General features: G+C 48.5%; 1 protein-coding gene across 1 annotated transcript in view; it reads left to right on the forward strand.

Annotated features, from left to right (window-relative positions):
* The window catches only part of C6H4orf50 (chromosome 6 C4orf50 homolog), a 77,467-nt gene that overhangs the window by 22,898 nt on the left and 34,869 nt on the right, over positions 1–19,700 (forward strand). Inside the window, exons 5-6 of the mRNA XM_069594698.1 lie at positions 7,532–7,643; positions 8,919–9,046. Coding sequence (XP_069450799.1) covers positions 7,532–7,643; positions 8,919–9,046 — 240 coding nt within the window. The remainder of the gene's footprint in view (positions 1–7,531; positions 7,644–8,918; positions 9,047–19,700) is intronic.

Here is a 19,700-nt window from a genome sequence, read left to right on the forward strand (position 1 = left end):
AGATGGAGACAGGCAAGGTCAAGTCCCCAAACCTGGTGGGTCTGGAGCCTGGCCTTGCCCTCTGGGAGCCCTGGGAGCCTTGCACATCATTCCATTTTATGTCTCGATTTCCCTGTTGATCAAATGGAGAGGTAAGTGCTATGAGAGTTTCCTGCGATGCCCTAGCAAAGGACCACAGACTGGGTGACCTCAACAACAGTCCTGGAGCCTGGAAGTCCGAGATCACGGGGTCTGCAGGGTCATTCCTTCTGAGACTTGTGAGGGAGGATCAGTTCCAGGCCTCTCTCCTTGACCGTCTTCTCCCTGTGTCTCGTCATCTTCCTTCTGTATGTGTCTGTGTTCAAATATCCCCTTTTTATAAGGACAGTGGTCACAGTGGATTAAGGCCCGCCCTAATGACCCCATCCTAATTAACTGTGTCTGCAAGGACTGTATTTCTAAATCAGGTCATGTTCTGAGGTCCTGGAGGTGAGGACATCAACTTAGGAAGTTTGGGGAGGACACTGGAGGCCACACCCAGTGCACCCTACTGGATGCATTGTCACAGAGGCCCCATGACTCGGTAGAACTATCGGTTCTAGTTCCTTGATGCGCTTCTTCACCAGCTTCGTGTGGGTACAAAATGATCCCTGTATTTATTAGGGAATCTTTGCAGCAGATGCCATTTCTCGTGCTCGACATCTGTTGTCCACTCCTTTTGTCCCTCAGCGACCTTCAAGGGAGGTGCTGTTTTACCCCCATTTTACAGATGAGGAAGTGGAGGCATGGAGAGCCCCAGGGTTCCCACTGACACTAAGTGATGGGGAAGGATTTACGTCCTGGTGGATGGATGCACTGGTGGGTGCCACACTCTGCTCCTCCAGTAACTTACTGGTCTGTGGGTCAGTAATCAGCATTTAACAGGTGTCCACTCCACATGATGTGGTGAGCTTAGTACTGGGGCTGGGAAGTAAGATAAGACCCTTGCCCGCACAGGATGGCAAGACCGCCTAAGGCAAGAGGGTGCCGACAGAGGAAGGGGGAGGGGCCTGACAGTCTGTGGGTCACTATTGGGGACCTTGGTGTTTGGGAGGGGAATGCACCCAGGGCCACGGGGTATGTCACAGTCTTCCAGCTGTCCTCCTCTCAGAGGGCACTGACAGCCCCGACTCTGTGAATCTTGGAGTCAGAAAGGGCCACTTGGAGAGGAAGAAATCCTCCAGGGGGCCGCTGGGCAATGGGAAGTGCCAGCCAGTCACCAGCTCATGGAGGAGCAGTACCTGCAGGTTTAAAGTTGAAATGCTACAACGTATCAATAACCACACTGTAAAGCCAGAGAGCGTCCTTCAGGGTCTCGGTCTGCCCCTTGCCCAGGACTGTGTACATATGGAATTGTACTTGGAGTTCTGAGATTATTGCGTGCTTGTATGAATTCCCAAGGCTGACTGCATTTCCAAAAGGGTTAGACCCAAAGGGGTTAAGAGTTACAGCAGGTCTTCAATGCCTTTTATCTGGGTAATGGTGTATCCCCCAAATGATCTCCTTTCACAAGCCCCCAGCAGCTCCATCGCCTGGGGCTCCAGCTCCACTTCCTAACCACGGCCTTCAGGGCCCTGCTTCTCCAGCCCTGTACTCAGGCTAACTGCAGAGCCCTTCCTCCAGCCCACTCTAGCCACTTTGAGCTCCTGCTCCTCCAGCTTGCTCACCTTCCCTGGGTCTAAAGGCTTCCACCACCTGCTCCCCTTGGCCTCTCAGTAAACCCCTGCTTCTTTCTCTACATTTGGTGAGAATGCCACTTTTTCCAGGAAGACTTTCCTGATTTCACATCATCTCACTCCCTCCTTGGTGTCCCCATCATGACATGACCCACCCTTGGGGGCCCTAATTCTCACTGTGCCAGACTTGGCTACCTACCTCCCCACAACTGTGCCTTCCTCATCATCACCAGCTGGGTACCATTCAGCCCCTGGACACACGCTGTGAAATGCTTGGCAAGCAAGTGACTCAGTGAATAGATGACCCAAAGGAGATATTTGCTCCATGCCCATGGGAAATAGAAACTTCTGGCTGAAGGGACCACCCCAAGATGGAAATGCTGAAGTGAGGTATAGAAAGTGGGAAACCAGAGGGCAGTCTAGCCCCTGGCAAGTGGGTGTCATAGAGAAAATTATTACAAATTGTTAGGGTGCCTCCACCCAGGACCCTCCCCGCCCCCAGTTGGTTACTTGCATCTGAAGACTCTGGGCATCATGGTGTGAATTATGGTGAAGATGATCTGTATGAGAGGATATTTTATTTGCTTCATATTTACAAAACACTTTCCCAAACAAGATCTCCTCAATGCTGAGAGGTTGCCAGGCAGGAGTCAGTGTCCTTGTCCCCAACCCCACAGAGGAGGCACTTGCCTTATCTAGGATCACATAGTATACAGTTTCTAGAGCAAATTGCTTGGAACCCAGCTCCCTGAAGAAACAGTCATTTCAAGGACAAAGTCCAGACCTGGGGAGGAATTTGGGGAGGGAGTGTTTACTCAGGATCCCAGGGGAAATAAAATTAAAAGGACTCTGGCTTGCAAGATGTTGGTGGTTTAGTTGCTAAGTCGTGTCTGACTCTACAGTCCCTTGGACTGCAGTGCGCCATGCTCCTCTGTCCATGGGATTTCCAGGCAAGAATACTGGAGTGGGTTGCCATGTCCTTCTCCAGGGGATCTTCCTGACCCGGGGATTGAACCTGGGTCTCTCACATTGGACAGTGTGTCTCTTGCATTGCAGGCGATCTCCTGCATATCAGGCAGACTCTTTATCTCTGAGCCACCAGGGAAGCCTGGTTTGCAAGATAAGCAAGGCTTATCTGCAGATGTGTCTGAATGCTTTTAGCAAGTGTGCATCAGACACCATTCATGTCCCAAGCACCATGCCAGGACATGAGGGGCTGGAGAGGTGACCCTGCTTTTCAAAGGCTTGTAGGGGAAACAGGCATGATGATCGCCGCCACAGGGGACAGCCCAGGGGCTGTTGCCTGGCCTGGAGGGTAACAAGTTGGCTGTACAGAGATTAAAAGTCAGTCTCTTATTTTGTCAGTGTCAGGCTGTCATCCCAGAGCTGAGATCCCACCACCGCCCCGCCCCCCCAACTCCAGGTGGCAGCGGCTTCAGGAAAAGTGAACGCTCCGGTCAGCTTCTCAGCCCCAGCAGTGTGAATAGAACATCCTTGGTGGCGGGTATGAGAATCTTTTCATTGTTCCTTCAAGTCTAGGCAACCTCTCCATGCTCAGAGCTTGCATCTGTGCAGAAGTGCGTGTCACACACTTGTTACTCACTCCCATAGCAAGCAAAGGCTTTAAAATAGTGTCCATAATGTCAAAAATAAAAACCTAGGCAAAAGTCACATAAAGGGTAATATAGATGGCCAGTGGTCTTACACAAAACGTCAGTTCCATTACTTGTAAAACAAATACAAATGAGCAAAACCTCAAGATTCTGAATATTTCTTAAATATTGAAAGTACCTCAACATTGTTTATAGTTGGTGAAAATTGGAAACAACCCCAATGTCTGATCAGAAGGACCTGATTTGGTAAGTGAAGGCATTCCTTACATCAGAGATTATAATAAGGTGACCCTAAAGCACTGCTTTGCAGAAGAGGTTGTAGAAATTACGAAAGTTGTGGAAATGATTTTCTGATACCATCCCATGATAAATTCAGAAAGCAAAAGTCAACATTTTGTAGAAACAGATTTTTGGAATAATTTAAATATCTATGCATAGAAAAGGGGGAAAAAAGCCCAGAGGGATATAGTCTAACACATTTATAGTATTTGTGCCTAGATGTCACTGTATTCCTTGTTTTCTTTTTTCAAAATATTGACAGGTTAAAACTAAAACCACATAAAGTTACAGGCAAATGCTTCTGAGAGTGTGGAAAGTAGGGAGGGCTGACAAGACTGAGCAGAGAGGGGCAGGAAGGTGGAGAGAAGACCCGGATCAGGTTCAGAGACCGGAATTCTGGTCCTCTTTTCCCATTGTTTGTGCTGGGTAACCTTGGGCCAGTCACTGTCCCTCTCTGAGAATTGATTTCATCACTTGTGACATGAAATGGGTGTGGCATCATCTTCTCAGGAGTTCTCCCCTGAGTCTCCTCCTCAAGGCAGAGGTCTGTGTGTGTTCCCCATGGCTGTGTCCCTGCCCCAGAAATGGGCCGGCCACGTAGTAGGGACTCAAAGTATTTGTAGAACTGAGTCAAAGTCAACTTGGGTGTTAGAACAAAATTCAAATAGAAATGAACCGCAGAATGGTGGTGGCCATCAACACCTCCCTCCACCTCCCTTTCATCTGTTCCCTGCTTCTTCCTTCTGCTCCTCTCTTGCTTGTTCTCGCATCTTCGAATTGGTCTCCACTTCTGCGTCCCATTCCCTCTCTTTTCCTCTTTTACCTTCTCCCTCTCTCTCCTTCATTTCCTCGCCTCCACCTAGTTCCAATGGTGATTGTAAGCTCTTGACAAAAATGTTTACTTCTGATCATGTGGGAAGCCAGTGGAGAAAACCAAGGAACAACCCAAGGTCTGTGGGCAGAAGACACCCACAGACCTGTTGGCCGGTCAGCTGGGCCCGTCTGAGTGCCTAGCAGGGCCGCGCCCAGACCCCTCTGCTTTTAATTGGTCTTGGCTGAGGCCTTGTTCAGATACTTGTTAAAAGCTTGTGGATGATTCTAAGGTGTGGCCAGGGTCTGGTCTCCCCTGGGTCTCTGAGGAGAACTAGACGAGACACAGACTGTCACACAGTAACTGCAAGGTCACAGATTGGGGTATGAGGATGGGGTGCTATGGAAGGGAGGGGTTTCATTTGGGGGAGAGTCAGGAAGGCCCCGACAAGGAGCAGGTGAGGTGAGCCGAGGTGTGGGGAGGAGAGGTGCGGGCAGCAGGCACTAGGGGTGCCAGGCCCCAAGGCGGGCGGGAGAAGGTCCATCTAGGGAGCTGAGATGGGGGTGGGGAGGCCGAGCTGGTGGGGGTTTTATCTTTCAGGGCAGTGGGAAGCATGGAAGGGTTGGAAACAGGAGGGCAACCCAACCCAGTTTTCATTTCAGTGAGTGAGTGCTCAGCTGCTGCCGGGTAGGGAAGGGAAGGGAGGGCTTTGCGAGGAGGCAGCAGGTGACCAGTTACCCTTCCCAGGCAGGCGGGAGGAGCAGTGTGTGCGGAGGTGCAGAGGCAGGCAGGAAAAGGGTGGGGAGGGGACAAGGAGGTGCTGGAGCAGAAGCCAGGGTAGGGAGTGTCAGGGGCGGCGGTGATGGCCCTGGATGGCCTCCCATGCCAGATTGCAGCACAGTGGACTGAGGGGGAGCCGAGGGGGGTGTTGCTGGTCAGTTCAGTTCAGTTCAGTCACTCAGTCGTGTCTGACTCTTTGCAACCCCATGGACCGCAGCACTCCAGCCCTCTCTGTCCATCACCAACTCCCAGAGTTTAGCCAAACTCATGTCCATCGAGTCAGTGATGCCATCCAGCCATTTCATCCTCTGTTGTCCCCTTCTCCTCCTGCCCTCAATCTTTCCCAGCATCAGGGTCTTTTCCAATGAGTCAGTTCTTCACATTGGAAGAAGGCGGATTCTTCAGCCAAAGTATTGGAGTTTCAGCTTTAACATCAGTCCTTCCAATGAACACTCAGGACTGATCTCCTTTAGGATGGACTGGTTGGACCTCCTTGCAGTCCAAGGAACTCTCAAAAGTTTTCTCCAGGACCACACTTCAAAAGCATCAGTTCTTCATTTTAGGGGATGTCTCTGGCAACTGTGGGCAGGATGGGAGGGGAAGCAGGAGACCCAGTTAAGGGTCAATGCAGGAGTCTGCTGAGAGCAGGTGAGGGCCCGGGGACAGGTGAGGAGGGCACGGGGCATCACCTGTCCACTTCCATTTCTTCCCCCCCTAGAAAAGCACCTGACCGATTACTCGTTCCTCACCTGTTTAGTTGCTAAGTCATCTCTTCGCAACTCCGTGGACTGTAGCCTGCCAGGCTCCTCTTTGTCCGGGGATTTCCCAGGCTAGAATACTGAAGTGGGTCGCCATTTCCTTTTCTAGGTGATCTTCCCCAATTCAGGGGTCAAGTCCTCATCTCCTGTGTCACAAGCGGATTCTTCCGCTCTGAGCCACCAGGGAAGCCTGGGTGTGCGGTTAGCCCTGCTCAATTGAGTCAGTTTCCTATAAGAAGCTTTCCCAGAAGACAAACACACCAGATCTCTGGGTGTGGGGTTAGCCCTGCTCAGTTGAGTCAGTTTCCTATAAGAAGCTTTCCCAGAAGATACACACACCAGATCTACTCAACTGTGCACTCAAGGGATATTGGGGAAATGTAGTCTCTTGGATGGAGAAGGCAATGGCACCCCACTCCAGTACTCTTGCCTGGAAAATCCCATGGACAGAGAAGCCTGGTGGGCTGCAGTCCATGGGGTCGCTAAGAGTCGAACATGACTGAGCGACTTCAGTTTCACTTTTCGCTTTCATGCATTGGAGAAGGAAATAGCAACCCACTCCAGTGTTCTTGCCTGGAGAATCCCAGGGACGGTGGAGCCTGGTGGGCTGCCGTCTATGGGGTCGCACAGAGTCAGACACGACTGAAGCGACTTAGTAGCAGAAACAGTCTCTTGGGTGATGTATCATATCCCTGAATAAAATCCTGGGTCTGTTTCTGTGGAAAGAAGATGAGTTGATAAGGGGAAGCCATATAGAAGCTTAATCAATATTTGCTGAATAAATGCACCCTGAGTTCGAAACACCTGCTCTGTCTGTTCATCCACTGTCAAACATTTATTCAGCACCTAGTGTGTGCCTGGCAGGGGTGACAGTGAAGACAGAATGAAGGCAAGTTTCCTTCCTGAAGGACCTCGGGGCTAGTGTGGATGCAGGGGGGAAGCAAGCACCACCCATTGGAACCGGGCTAGAAGTACCCGAGGCCGTGGGAGCCTGCAGGAGACCTGTCCCCTGCCCCTCGTGGACGTTGACCGGAGCTGAGTGTTTCTGCTGGGCCCATGCTTCTCTGCTGTAGCTGCAGTCAGGGTGCTTGCTGCCTGTCACATGCTCCGCAGGCTGGAAGGGCGCGTGTGCTGGGTCGGGGAAGCCCCACGAATGTATCCCTGCTTGTCTTTTGGGGCGGGGACAGCTGGCTGGGCCATTTGGGCCTGTGGAAAGTTGAGGGACAGGATTCCCAGAGCCCCTGGGCAGGTGCCACCTCTGAGAGTGGACACAGAGGAAACTTCCACCCAGGAAGGGGAAGGGCCTGGAGCCTTTGATGCTGCCTTGGGGAACCTGGGGTTGTCTTGGCTGAACAAACAAGCTCGTCGTCTGCTAAGTGGAGTCTGGGAGCTCATAGGAGGCAGTTTCATTGGCAGGACCAAGCACACGGGGCCAGGGCTCTTCTGCCAGGCCACGTGCCCTCTGCTGTCCTCACCAGGGGAGGGGGTTCAACTCCCTCCTAGGGTCTTTGGGAGGGCTTGACGGGGACAGGCTTGGAGAGAGCAGTTCAACCAGGGACACCCACCACTCTTTTGACCTCTTGTGTCTTCGTCAAGGATGCCCTGGGCCATGTTCAGGATGAATCGCTGTCCCCGCCCCGGGAGGAGGCGCTGGATGCTTGCGGAAGCCAAGACCCTGACCGGGCACCTGAACAGAGGGGCTCAGCAGGTGCGTGAAGGAGGGGTCTTCATGGACAGCCACTGATGGGCTAGCTCACTTATGATGTCCTGATTACCCAACAGGGTGGTGGTCCCTGCTCTGCAGACAGGAAACTGAGGTTCAGAGAGGTAGAGTCCCTTGCTCACTGCGACCCAGCTGGGAAAAGTGGGCTCAGCCTCCACAAATGCCTATGACGAGGTCTGTGATGCAAGCTCAACCCAACATTTAGGCTCACTCCCTCAGCCCTCAGAAGGGTGCCAGCCAGGCAACACATGTGCCAGCCTTGGGCAGCAGGGTCCTTTCAGGGGGATTTGTCTTTGGAGACCATGTGATTGGCCAGGAGCTGCTCTGTTTCCTGCCCACCCCAGTGATGGCTCAGGTGTGAGACAGGTGTGAGGTCTGGGAGCAACCAGGCTCGAAAGCCGCTTGTCTCTAAGCTGATGGGAACCAGTGTGTCTGCTCACAGTCTCGGGTGCAGCTTCTGGGGTGTCTGCTGCAAAAGCCGGTGCACTCAGGGAGCCCCAAAGCCACAGGGTCCACCTGGCTGTCTGTGGTTTGCATGCAGTCCTCCAAGGTCAAGTTCAGTTTCCATATAAGGTCAGTTATACCCAGTGGTGCTGCTGACTGGCAAGGCTGACCGTTCCCCTCCACATTTCTGGGGAGCAGAGCAGATAAGTCAGACAAGGTCAAGTTTGTCCTTGGGGAAACAAGCGGGATCCATTGGCGAAGCCTGGGTATCAGCTCCTCCGTCCACTCCGTGTGGGGCTGGGGCCCGGGAGTTACGACCCTGCGTGACCACGAGGGTGCAGGGCTGAGAGAGGTGTTCTGGGCTTTGTGGTCAGAAGAGGTGGCTCCCAGACCCGATTCTGCTGCTCATCAATGGATGGTCACTCGCCATCACTGAGCTGGGTTCCTCACCAAACAGGCAGTGGTGACCCTAAGGCCACCTTTGGGGGCTCAAAGGCCTTGAGTCACAAGACATCCTGCCTCATCCTAACGGCAGATGTTGCTGTTGGTGACACTCTCCGAAAAGTTCCTGGGAGGGTCTCCTCCCTGGTGGCTCAGACGATAAAGCGTCTGCCTGCAATGTGGGAGACCCGAGTTAGATCACTGGGTCAGGAAGGTCTCCTGGAGAAAGAAATGGCAACCCACTCCAGTAATCTTGCCTGGAAAATTCCATGGACGGAGGAGCCTGGTGGGCTACAGTCCATGGGGTCGCAAAGAGTCGGACACCACTGAGCGACTTCACTTTCCTTCTTTTCTTTCTTTCCTGTCACTTCCCAGGACAGCCCGCCAAGGGGCTCCATGCATGGGGTTGTGTCCGGGCTGGACGAGGCCCTCCTGTTTTGGTTCCTGGCCCGCAGACCACGAACAAGCTCCCCAGAGACCTTGCAGGATCTGACCATGGTCAGGTGAGGCCCGCGGCTTTCTCCACGCCTGGGGTGCTACCTGGGTCCGATCAGCCCTGCTGTGCACAGTGTGACCACCATTCAGCAAGTGGGAGAGGGAGGGGAAGAAGCTCGGGGTTGGAAGAAGATTCTGGAAATAATTGAGAGGGCAATTTGAGCCCCGGGTGAGGAGTGGACAGGAAGGGAGCCCCAGCTGTGTGCATGGGCCCAGCTGCCACATAGCAAACTTCATCTCCTTGAAACCTCCCTACCATCTGTGGGGCAAGAGCCATGATCCCCTCGTTCTGCAGAGGAGGAGGCTGTGATTTCCCAAGGCCTCCCAGCCCTGGAAGGGACTGAGGTCCTGTCTCCATAGCCCACACTCTGCACCATGCCGTCCCCTAAGGGTTGGGAGCCTGGTTCCAACTAGCCCTGGTGTGGTCCTAGAGAGAGGGGTCTTCCTGCATTACTTGCATTTGCTCACCTCCTGCCCTGAGCCCTGCCTGGTGTGCTGTGTCATGTCCAAAGTGGAAAAGAGCTGAGAGCAGTCCCTGGGGTGGGAAGAGCTTTGTAGAAAAGTTGGACCCCAATGGAAGGACGGAGTTAGACAGACTGGAAACCAGGGCAGGGCAGCGGAAGGGCAGGCCAGATGGGAGGGCCCGCCAGGTAAAGGGGGCGAAGCTGGGAGGGGCCGTGGGCTGGGGGCGGGGTCATGATCACAGGTGAACCGAGGGCTCCTGGTGCGACCGAACGAAGCTGGGTTTCACCTCCCAGACTGGGTCTGTTCTCTGAGTTGGGCCAGTCCTCCTCTCTGGTTAAATGCATTGAATGAAAAGTGAAAGTGTTAATGACTGACTCTTTGTGACCTCATGGACTGTAGCTCACCAGGCTCCTCTGTCCGTGGAATTCTCCACACAGGAATACTGGAGTGGGTTGCCATTTCCTTCTCCAGGGGATCTTCCCAACCCAGGGACTGAACCCAGGTCTCCTGCAGTGCAGGAGGATTCTTTACTATCTGAGCCACCAAGTAACTATAAAAATACATTCAAAAGTATCTCTGGAACCCCTCCCGTGTGCGCTGGACTGTTCTAGGCCCAGGGTCCCTGCCTTCGGGGGGCAGATGGTCTACACTGTGTGTCCACTAGAGCCTCCCATGGCGCTGGCCTGCTCTATGTCCGTGACATCCAGCAGAGGAGCCGTGAACCACATGTGGCTTCTGGGCACTTGAAACGTGGCTGGCGTGATTGCAGAACTGAGCGTTAACTTTTATTTAATTGGTTTACATTTGAGGAGCCCCATGTGGGCGGTGCGGGGCTAGGGCGGGAGGTCGCATGGGTTCGACAACACACGCACAAACATCTTACATGATCTGAGTGAGTGGAGGGCGCGATGGAGGGAGGTCAGGTGGGGTCAATGGACAGACAGTGGAGGAAGTGGCCAGGGGGTCCCTTTTGAGGAAGTAGTATTTGAGCTGAGGTGTTAGTGAAGCAAGAGAGAGAGAGAGGTATGCGGCGGGATGGACATTCTAGGCCGAGGGGAGAGTGGGCGTAAAGGCCCTGGGGGCGCTCACAGGCCTGCCTGTGCTAGGAAGACCCATCTGGCTGGATGGGGAGATGAGGCCAGAGTGGAGAGGGTCCCGGTGGGGAGAGAGGCGCCTCACACCTTCTCTTCCCTTCCCATCCCTAGTTTACTCCAGCGGAGCCCTGCCTGGATGACCAGACTCTCTTTCTCATTCGTGGCTGCCCCCCAGGGCGGTCCATGGACGGCTCACCAGTCCCCGCGGAGCTGACCTGGGTTCCAGGGCAGAAGCTCACAGCCAGGCCTGCCCAGGGATCCTCTCTCCATGTGCAGGCATCTGCATGCCCTCCCCAGGGCCGGGCTGTGGGCCCAGCTCCCTTGCCGCTGCTACTCCTGGAAGCTCCCCCAGAAACACTGCACACCCGACAGGTGCTGGAGGCCCGGCCCCTGCCCACTCCCTCCGCCGCAGGACACCCCAGCTGGGGCCACCACCGGGCAAGAGGCCGCACTGCCTTGCTCGGCCAGGAGGCCTCGCACATTTCACATCACCAGATTCCCGAGAGAGGAGCCAAGGATGGAAAAGACTCTGGGAAGTGGGGAGGAGGAGCCCCAGGGTCAGGGTGGAGATTGAAGAGGCAGGAGGTGAGGACTTGGGACAGAAAGCAGGCAGAAAGCAGGGACAGGTGTCAGCCGGGTCAGGAAATCGGGGAGAATCTGAGGGTGGAGGCTGGGGTCAGGGCCCCGGAGGGCGCATGGATGAAGGCCGGGGCTTCTGAACCCCTGGCCGCAGCATCCTGCCTTGGGCACAAGCGGGAGCTTCCACCGCTTGTTCTGCAGGGGGAGACCTCAGTGTCCTTGGAGGGTCCTGAATCCCTGAGCAGGTGGGGACACAAGGAAGGGCATGTCTGGGGCCTCCAAGGAGGAGGAGAAGAAGGAGGAGGACGAAGGCTTTTATCATCATTAGAAGAGGAAGAGGCCCCCGCAGCCACCTTCTCTGGGTCTCTGGGCACCAGTGGGCCATCTTCAGTGGATGCCCAGCCCTTTACAGAGCAGAGCAGAGCCATCGGGAGAGTTCAGGGCAAGGAGGAAGACCCTGTGTGGTCTGGAAATGCTCTGCTTCCTCCAGAGGTAAGCCCTGGGGACGAAGGACAGGAAGAAGAGGGGGAGAAGGAGCTGTCCAGCTTGGGTCGCAGCGATGTCCTGGAGGAGCCTGGCTCGGAGGACAGTGAGGCCAAGGAAATGCTTTCCCTGTTGGAGGAAGAAGGTTTGCCACCATCTCCTGGATCGGCCTTCTGGTCCAAGGAGGCCAGAGCCACCCGTCACCCCTCAGCTCCAAGTAGAGTCCTTGACCAGTCTGCACTCAGAATAGAGGAGTTCGAAAGGGAGATGGAGGCTTGTTTCCAAGGCCTCTCCATCCTGAAGCTTGGGAGTTGGGGGTGTGGACGGAGAGCTTCCTCATTGGCAGGAGAAACCTGGGGCTTTGCTCAGAGATGGTGCAGCTGCCAAGGGGTCGTGCACCCTCAGCAGGCTTTGACACACCTGGGTTTGGATATTTGTTTTGTTGAGAGAACAAACCCCAAGGAGCCTGGTGAAGATGTTAAGCGGGGAGAGACTGAGGCCCTGGGAACCTGCAGCCTTCTTCCAGGACTGATGTTGGATTTGGTTGACCTGAGCCCAGGCCCTCCAGCGGGGCCCTCCGAGCATGGTGGGAACCACCTCTCGCAGCCGCTGAGAGCCCTTGAGAGAGCATGGAGCAGGTTTCATCAGCTCATTTCTGTACTGAAGAATGAGAGAAACAACGTTTTAAGTGATAACACCAGGCTTCAGGGAGATCAGAAGAGATGCCACAAAAAACTGCGCGCCCTGGAAAAAGAGAGGGAGAGAAATGTGAAAAAAATATCCGCGCTCGAACAGGATAAGAGCATGCTATTAGGAGACATCTCTCACTTAAAGAGGGAACTGGACCAGTATGTGCAGGTCATTTCTGAGCTTGAAGACTGCAATGGGAAGAGTTACTGCAAGATTTCTGAGCTCGAAGAGGAAAACGAAAGATTGAAAGGGCACCTGGGGCAAATCCAGAAAGCCATGTCCACGAGCATCCGGAAATCCAAAGGTGTGATGGAGCGTGTCACCCTGGAAAACTGGGAGCTCGATGCATTGACTTCGGAGCTCGGGATCAGTTACAAATGGCTGATAAAGGATATCGTCCTGGGAATAGAAGACATGATCCGCACCTTCAGAGGGGAGAATGAACACCTTCTAAGAAGGATCCAAGTCCTGGAAGGGGAGGTTGTGTTGGGGAGCAGCACAGGTGGGGGGCCTTTGGTGAGAGCAGAGGAGCATCTCCAGGAGAAAAGCATGGTAGACCAGGTGAAGACAGTAGAAAGAGGGGTGCAGGTGACTCAGATGTCAGGGCAACCGACTGCCAGAGGCCCCGGGCCGCCCTCGGAGCAGGATATGGGTCTGGCTGAGGGGTGGACGGGACCATGCTTAGGCCTGGACGATTCCAGATGCGGCGCTGATTCTACTGCTCCGTCACTGGTCTGGGGAGACGCCACAGGATCCAGGGCCCTGCAAGGAAATGCGGACGGGTCAGGAGTGAAAGAAGCACATTTGGAGAAAGAGGAAAAAGCACCAAGCTGTTCTGCGGACCAAGGACGAGCACCGAGGTCCCCGCGTGGTGGCATCCGGGTAGGTTGACTCTGCGTGGCTGTTGAATCATCTTGCTGACTTTCTGTAGAACTGACCACATCCTTTACTCCCGCGTTCTCCAGTGGCCCTGAGAGGGAGGAACAGTCGCCATCCCCATTTACCAAAAGAGGAGACGTAGGCACAGAGAGGTTAAGTGACTTGCCTCAAGTCACACAGCTGGGAGGGATGGAGCCCACATTCTACCTGGGGGTTCAGGCTCCAGAGTCTGTATTCTTGCCTACGACAAGAAGATGCGAGTCTGCCTCTCTGCTCAGGCTGCTCAGATGGGTAACTGGTGGGACATGGAGAAGGTGTTTATCCTTTAAGATGAGAGCTTATATTTTCAGACCAAGAAGTTTTTCAAACAGCTCAAGTCATTATTCTACTTATCAAGTCTCTGTTGGTATATATGTATTTATTTATATTGAGGTATAATTGACACCCAACATTGTGGAAGTTTAAGGTGTGCAGTGTGTTGACTTGATACATTTCTACATTGTAATCTGATTACCACCACAACTTTAGCCAACACCTCTATCACGCTGCACACTGGGGCTTAAAAAGGAGACAGCAGGGGGCTTTAGAATTTAAACAAGGTTCAAACTCACCTCTGCACTGCCTACATCCGTCCATGACTTCTCTGAGTTGTTTTCCTCATCCGTGGACAATACTCCACTTTCAGGCCTCCTAGGATGAAATGCCCATGACCTTGTTCCAGTGTCTGTAAGATATACAGTGTACCCTTTGTATACTCATATCTGATCTCTCTGCCTCTGTCTTTCTTCTCTTTCTCTCCAATTTTATCCATCACTTCACAGGATCATCTTTTGGTTTTATTGATGTTCTTTATTGTATATGGTTAGTCACTTAGTCATGTCTGACTCTGTGACTCCGTGGACTGTAGCCCACCAGGCTTCTCTGTCCATGGGATTCTCCAGGCAAGAATACTGGAGTGGGCTGCCATTTCCTCCTCCAGGGGATCTTCCCAACCCAGGGATCAAACCCAGGTCTCCTGCATTGCAGAGAGATTCTTTACCATCTGAGCCACCAAGGAATGTCTATATTTTATTTCATTGATTTCTTCTAATAACTTCATTGTTTCCTTCCATCTACATTTTTTTGGTTTAGTTGACTGTTCTTTTTCTGGCTTCTTGAGTTGAAAATTTGGATCACTGATTTTCAACTGCTCTTTTGCGATTCATGCATTTAAATCTATGCATTTCTTTCTAAGCACTGTTTTAACTACAACCCACACATTTTGATAAGTTATACTTTTTATGTCTGTTCAGTTCAAAGTAGCTTCTAATTTATCTTGTGATATCTCCCTTGACCCATGGGTTATTTAGGAGCATGTTGTTGAATTTCCAAGCATCTGTGTAATTTTTTAGTTATATTTTTGTTATTGATGTCTAGTTTTATTTCATTGTTGTCAGAAACATACTATATATATTATTGTAATCTTTTGAAATTCATTGAGACTGGTTTTATTGACCATATGATGGTTATTTGGGGAAATATTCTGTGTGCCCTTGTAAAGAATGAATGTTCTGCTATTGCTGAGTATTAATTAAGCCAGACTGGTTAATTATGCTAATCAAATCTCCAATAACTTTACTGATGTGTGGCCTATTCGTTTTGTCATCTACTGAGATGACTTTTAGGATCTCTTCTTTTTGTTATGTTAGTTTTGATTTCTGTTTTTGAAGGTATTTCTCAGCTACGCCCAGATTTAGGTTTATGATGTTTTCCTGGTGAATCAGTTCTTTAAAGATGATGAAATGTCTCTCATTTCTCACTTTTCTTGCCCTAAAATGGACTTTGTCTGATATTAAAATAACCACAACAGTTTCTATTCGTATGTGTTTCCATGGTATATAACTTTTATACATCCATATTTTTCCAGTCAATCTATCAGTATCTTTATATATAAAGCATATTTTTTAGAAGCAGCATATGGCTTTTTTAAAACTTAGCTCTGAGTAAGTTTGACATCCTCTGCTTTTTAGTTGGAGCGTTCGTTCCATTTTTGTTTCATATACATAATGGTATAATTGGCTTTATTTTTGCCTTGTTGGTATTTCTATTTGTCTGATCAGTTGTTTTCTTTTATCCCTGCTTTCTTTCCTTTGTTTTTGGTAAACTATTTTCTGTTATTCCATTTTCTTCTCCACTGGCTTGCTTTTTCATGCATTTTATTTTATTTATTTTTATTTTTTTAAATAGTTTTTTATTTTTTAAATTTTAAAATCTTTAATTCTTACATGCGTTCCCAAACATGAACCCCCCTCCCACCTCCCTCCCCATAACATCTCTCTGGGTCATCCCCATGCACCAGCCCCAAGCATGCTGCACCCTGTGTCAGACATAGACTGGCAATTCAATTCTTACATGATAGTATACATGTTAGAGTGCCATTCTCCCAAATCATCCCACCCTCTCCCTCTCCCTCTGAGTCCAAAAGTCCGTTATACACATCTGTGTCTTTTTCCTGTCTTGCATACAGGGTCGTCATTGCCATCTTCCTAAATTCCATATATATGTGTTAGTATACTGTATTGGTGTTTTCTTTCTGGCTTACTTCACTCTGTATAATCGGCTCCAGTTTCATCCATCTCATCAGAACTGATTCAAATGAATTCTTTTTAATGGCTGAGTAATACTCCATTGTGTATATGTACCACAGCTTTCTTATCCATTCATCTGCTGATGGACATCTAGGTTGTTTCCATGTCCTGGCTATTATAAACAGTGCTGCGATGAACATTGGGGTGCATGTGTCTCTTTCAATTCTGGTTTCCTCGGTGTGTATGCCCAGCAGTGGGATTGCTGGGTCATATGGTAGTTCTATTTGCAATTTTTAAAGGAATCTCCACACTGTTCTCCATAGTGGCTGTACTAGTTTGCATTCCCACCAACAGTGTAGGAAGGTTCCCTTTTCTCCACACCCTCTCCAGCATTTATTGCTTGCAGATTTTTGGATCACAGCCATTCTGACTGGTGTGAAGTGGTACCTCATTGTGGTTTTGATTTGCATTTCTCTAATAATGAGTGATGTTGAGCATCTTTTCATGTGTTTGTTAGCCATCCGTATGTCTTCTTTGGAGAAATGTCTATTTAGTTCTTTGGCCCATTTTTTGATTGGGTCGTTTATTTTTCTGGAATTGAGCTGCAGAAGTTGCTTGTATATTTTTGAGATTAGTTGTTTGTCAGTTGCTTCATTTGCTATTATTTTCTCCCATTCAGAAGGCTGTCTTTTCACCTTGCTTATATTTTCCTTTGTTGTGCAGAAGCTTTTAATTTTAATTAGATCCCATTTGTTTATTTTTGCTTTTATTTCCAGAATTCTGGGAGGTGGATCATAGAGGATCCTGCTGTGATTTATGTCTGAGAGTGTTTTGCCTATGTTCTCCTCTAGGAGTTTTATAGTTTCTGATCTTACATTTAGATCTTTAATCCATTTTGAGTTTATGTTTGTGTGCGGTGTTAGAAAGTGATCTAGTTTCATTCTTTTACAAGTGGTTGACCAGTTTTCCCAGCACCACTTGTTAAAGAGATTGTCTTTACTCCATTGTATATTCTTGCCTCCTTTGTCAAAGATAAGGTGTCCATATGTGTGTGGATTTATCTCTGGGCTTTCTATTTTGTTCCATTGATCTATATGTCTGTCTTTGTGCCAGTACCATACTGTCTTGATGACTGTGGTTTTGTAGTAGAGCCTGAAGTCAGGCAAGTTGATTCCTCCAGTTCTATTCTTCTTTCTCAAGATTGCTTTGGCTATTCGAGGTTTTTTGTATTTCCATACAAATCTTGAAATTATTTGTTCTAGTTCTGTGAAAAATGTGGCTGGTAGCTTGATAGGGATTGCATTGAATTTGTAAATTGCTTTGGGTCGTATACTCATTTTCACTATATTGATTCTTCCGATCCATGAACATGGTATATTTCTCCATCTATTAGTGTCCTCTTTGATTTCTTTCATCAGTGTTTTATAGTTTTCTATATATAGGTCTTTAGTTTCTTTAGGTAGATATATTCCTAAGTATTTTATTCTTTTCGTTACAATGGTGAATGGAATTGTTTCCTTAATTTCTTTTTCTATTTTCTCATTATTCGTGTATAGGAATGCAAGGGATTTCTGTGTGTTGATTTTATATCCTGCAACTTTACTATATTCATTGATTAGCTCTAGTAATTTTCTGGTGGAGTCTTTAGGGTTTTCCATGTAGAGGATCATGTCATCTGCAAACAGTGAGAATTTTACTTCTTCTTTTCCAATTTGGATTCCTTTTATTTCTTTTTCTGCTCTGATTGCTGTGGCCAAAACTTCCAGAACTATGTTGAATAGTAGTGGTGAAAGTGGACACCCTTGTCTTGTTCCTGACTTTAGGGGAAATGCTTTCAATTTTTCACCATTGAGGATAATGTTTGCTGTGGGTTTGTCACATATAGCTTTTATTATGTTGAGGTATGTTCCTTCTATTCCTGCTTTCTGGAGAGTTTTTATCATAAATGGATGTTGAATTTTGTCAAAGGCCTTCTCTGCATCTATTGAGATAATCATATGGTTTTTATTTTTCAATTTGTTAATGTGGTGAATTACATTGATTGATTTGCGGATATTGAAGAATCCTTGCATCCCTGGGATAAAGCCCACTTGGTCATGGTGTATGATCTTTTTAATGTGTTGTTGGATTCTGATTGCTAGAATTTTGTTGAGGATTTTTGCATCTGTGTTCATCAGTGATATTGGCCTGTAGTTTTCTTTTTTTGTGACATCTTTGTCAGGTTTTGGTATTAGGGTGATGGTGGCCTCATAGAATGAGTTTGGAAGTTTACCTTCCTCTGCAATTTTCTGGAAGAGTTTGAGGAGGATAGGTGTTAGCTCTTCTCGAAATTTTTGGTAGAATTCAGCTGTGAAGCCGTCTGGACCTGGGCTTTTGTTTGCTGGAAGATTTCTGATTACAGTTTCAATTTCCATGCTTGTGATGGGTCTGTTAAGATTTTCTATTTCTTCCTGGTTCAGTTTTGGAAAATTGTACTTTTCTAAGAATTTGTCCATTTCTTCCACGTTGTCCATTTTATTGACATACAACTGCTGATAGTAGTCTCTTATGATCCTTTGTATTTCTGTGTTGTCTGTTGTGATCTCTCCATTTTCATTTCTAATTTTATTGATTTGATTTTTCTCTCTTTGCTTCTTGATGAGTCTGGCTAATGGTTTGTCAAGTTTATTTATCCTTTCAAAGAACCAGTTTTTGGCTTTGTTGATTTTTGCTATGGTCTCTTTTGTTTCTTTTGCATTTATTTCTGCCCTAATTTTTAAGATTTCTTTCCTTCTACTAACTCTGGGGTTCTCCAATTCTTCCTTTTCTAGTTGCTTTAGTTGTAGAGTTAGGTTATTTATTTGACTTTTTTCTTGTTTCTTGAGGTATGCCTGTATTGCTATGAACTTTCCTCTTAGCACTGCTTTTATAGTGTCCCACAGGTTTTGGGTTGTTGTGTTTTCATTTTCATTAGTTTCTATGCATATTTTGATTTCTTTTTTGATTTCTTCTGTGATTTGTTGGTTATTCAGAAGTGTGTTGTTCAACCTCCATATGTTGGAATTTTTAATAGTTTTTCTCCTGTAATTGAGATCTAATCTTAATGCATTATGGTCAGAAAAAATGCTTGGAATGATTTCGATTTTTTTGAATTTATCAAGTTTAGATTTATGGCCCAGGATGTGATCTATCCTGGAGAAGGTTCCATGAGCACTTGAAAAAAAGGTGAAATTCATTGTTTTGGGGTGAAATGTCCTATAGATATCAATTAGGTCTAACTGATCTAATGTTTCATTTAAAGTTTGCGTTTCTTTGTTAGTTTTCTGTTTAGTTGATCTGTCCATAGGTGTGAGTGGGGTATTAAAGTCTCCCACTATTATTGTGTTATTGTTGATTTCCCCTTTCATACTTGTTAGCATTTGTCTTACATATTGCGGTGCTCCTATATTGGGTGCATATATATTTATAATTGTTATATCTTCTTCTTGGATTGTTCCTTTGATCATTATGTAGTGGCCTTCTTTGTCTCTTTTCACAGCCTTTGTTTTAAAGTCTATTTTATCGGATATGAGTATTGCCACTCCTGCTTTCTTTTGGTCTCTATTTGCGTGGTATATCTTTTTCCAGCCCTTCACTTTCAGTCTGTATGTGTCCCTTGTTTTGAGGTGGGTCTCTTGTAAGCAGCATATAGAGGGGTCTTGTTTTTGTATCCATTCGGCAAGTCTTTGTCTTTTGGTTGGGGCGTTCAACCCATTTACGTTTAAGGTAATTATTGATAAGTATGATCCCGTTACCATTTACTTTATTGTTTTGGGTTTGGGTTTTTACACCCTTTTCGTGTTTCCTGTCTAGAGAATATCCTTTAGAATTTGTTGGAGAGCTGGTTTGGTGGTGCTGAATTCTCTCAGCTTTTGCTTGTCTGTAAA

Source organism: Ovis canadensis, chromosome 6 (genome assembly GCF_042477335.2).
Source record: "Ovis canadensis isolate MfBH-ARS-UI-01 breed Bighorn chromosome 6, ARS-UI_OviCan_v2, whole genome shotgun sequence".
In the NCBI taxonomy this organism is placed as follows: domain Eukaryota; kingdom Metazoa; phylum Chordata; class Mammalia; order Artiodactyla; family Bovidae; genus Ovis; species Ovis canadensis.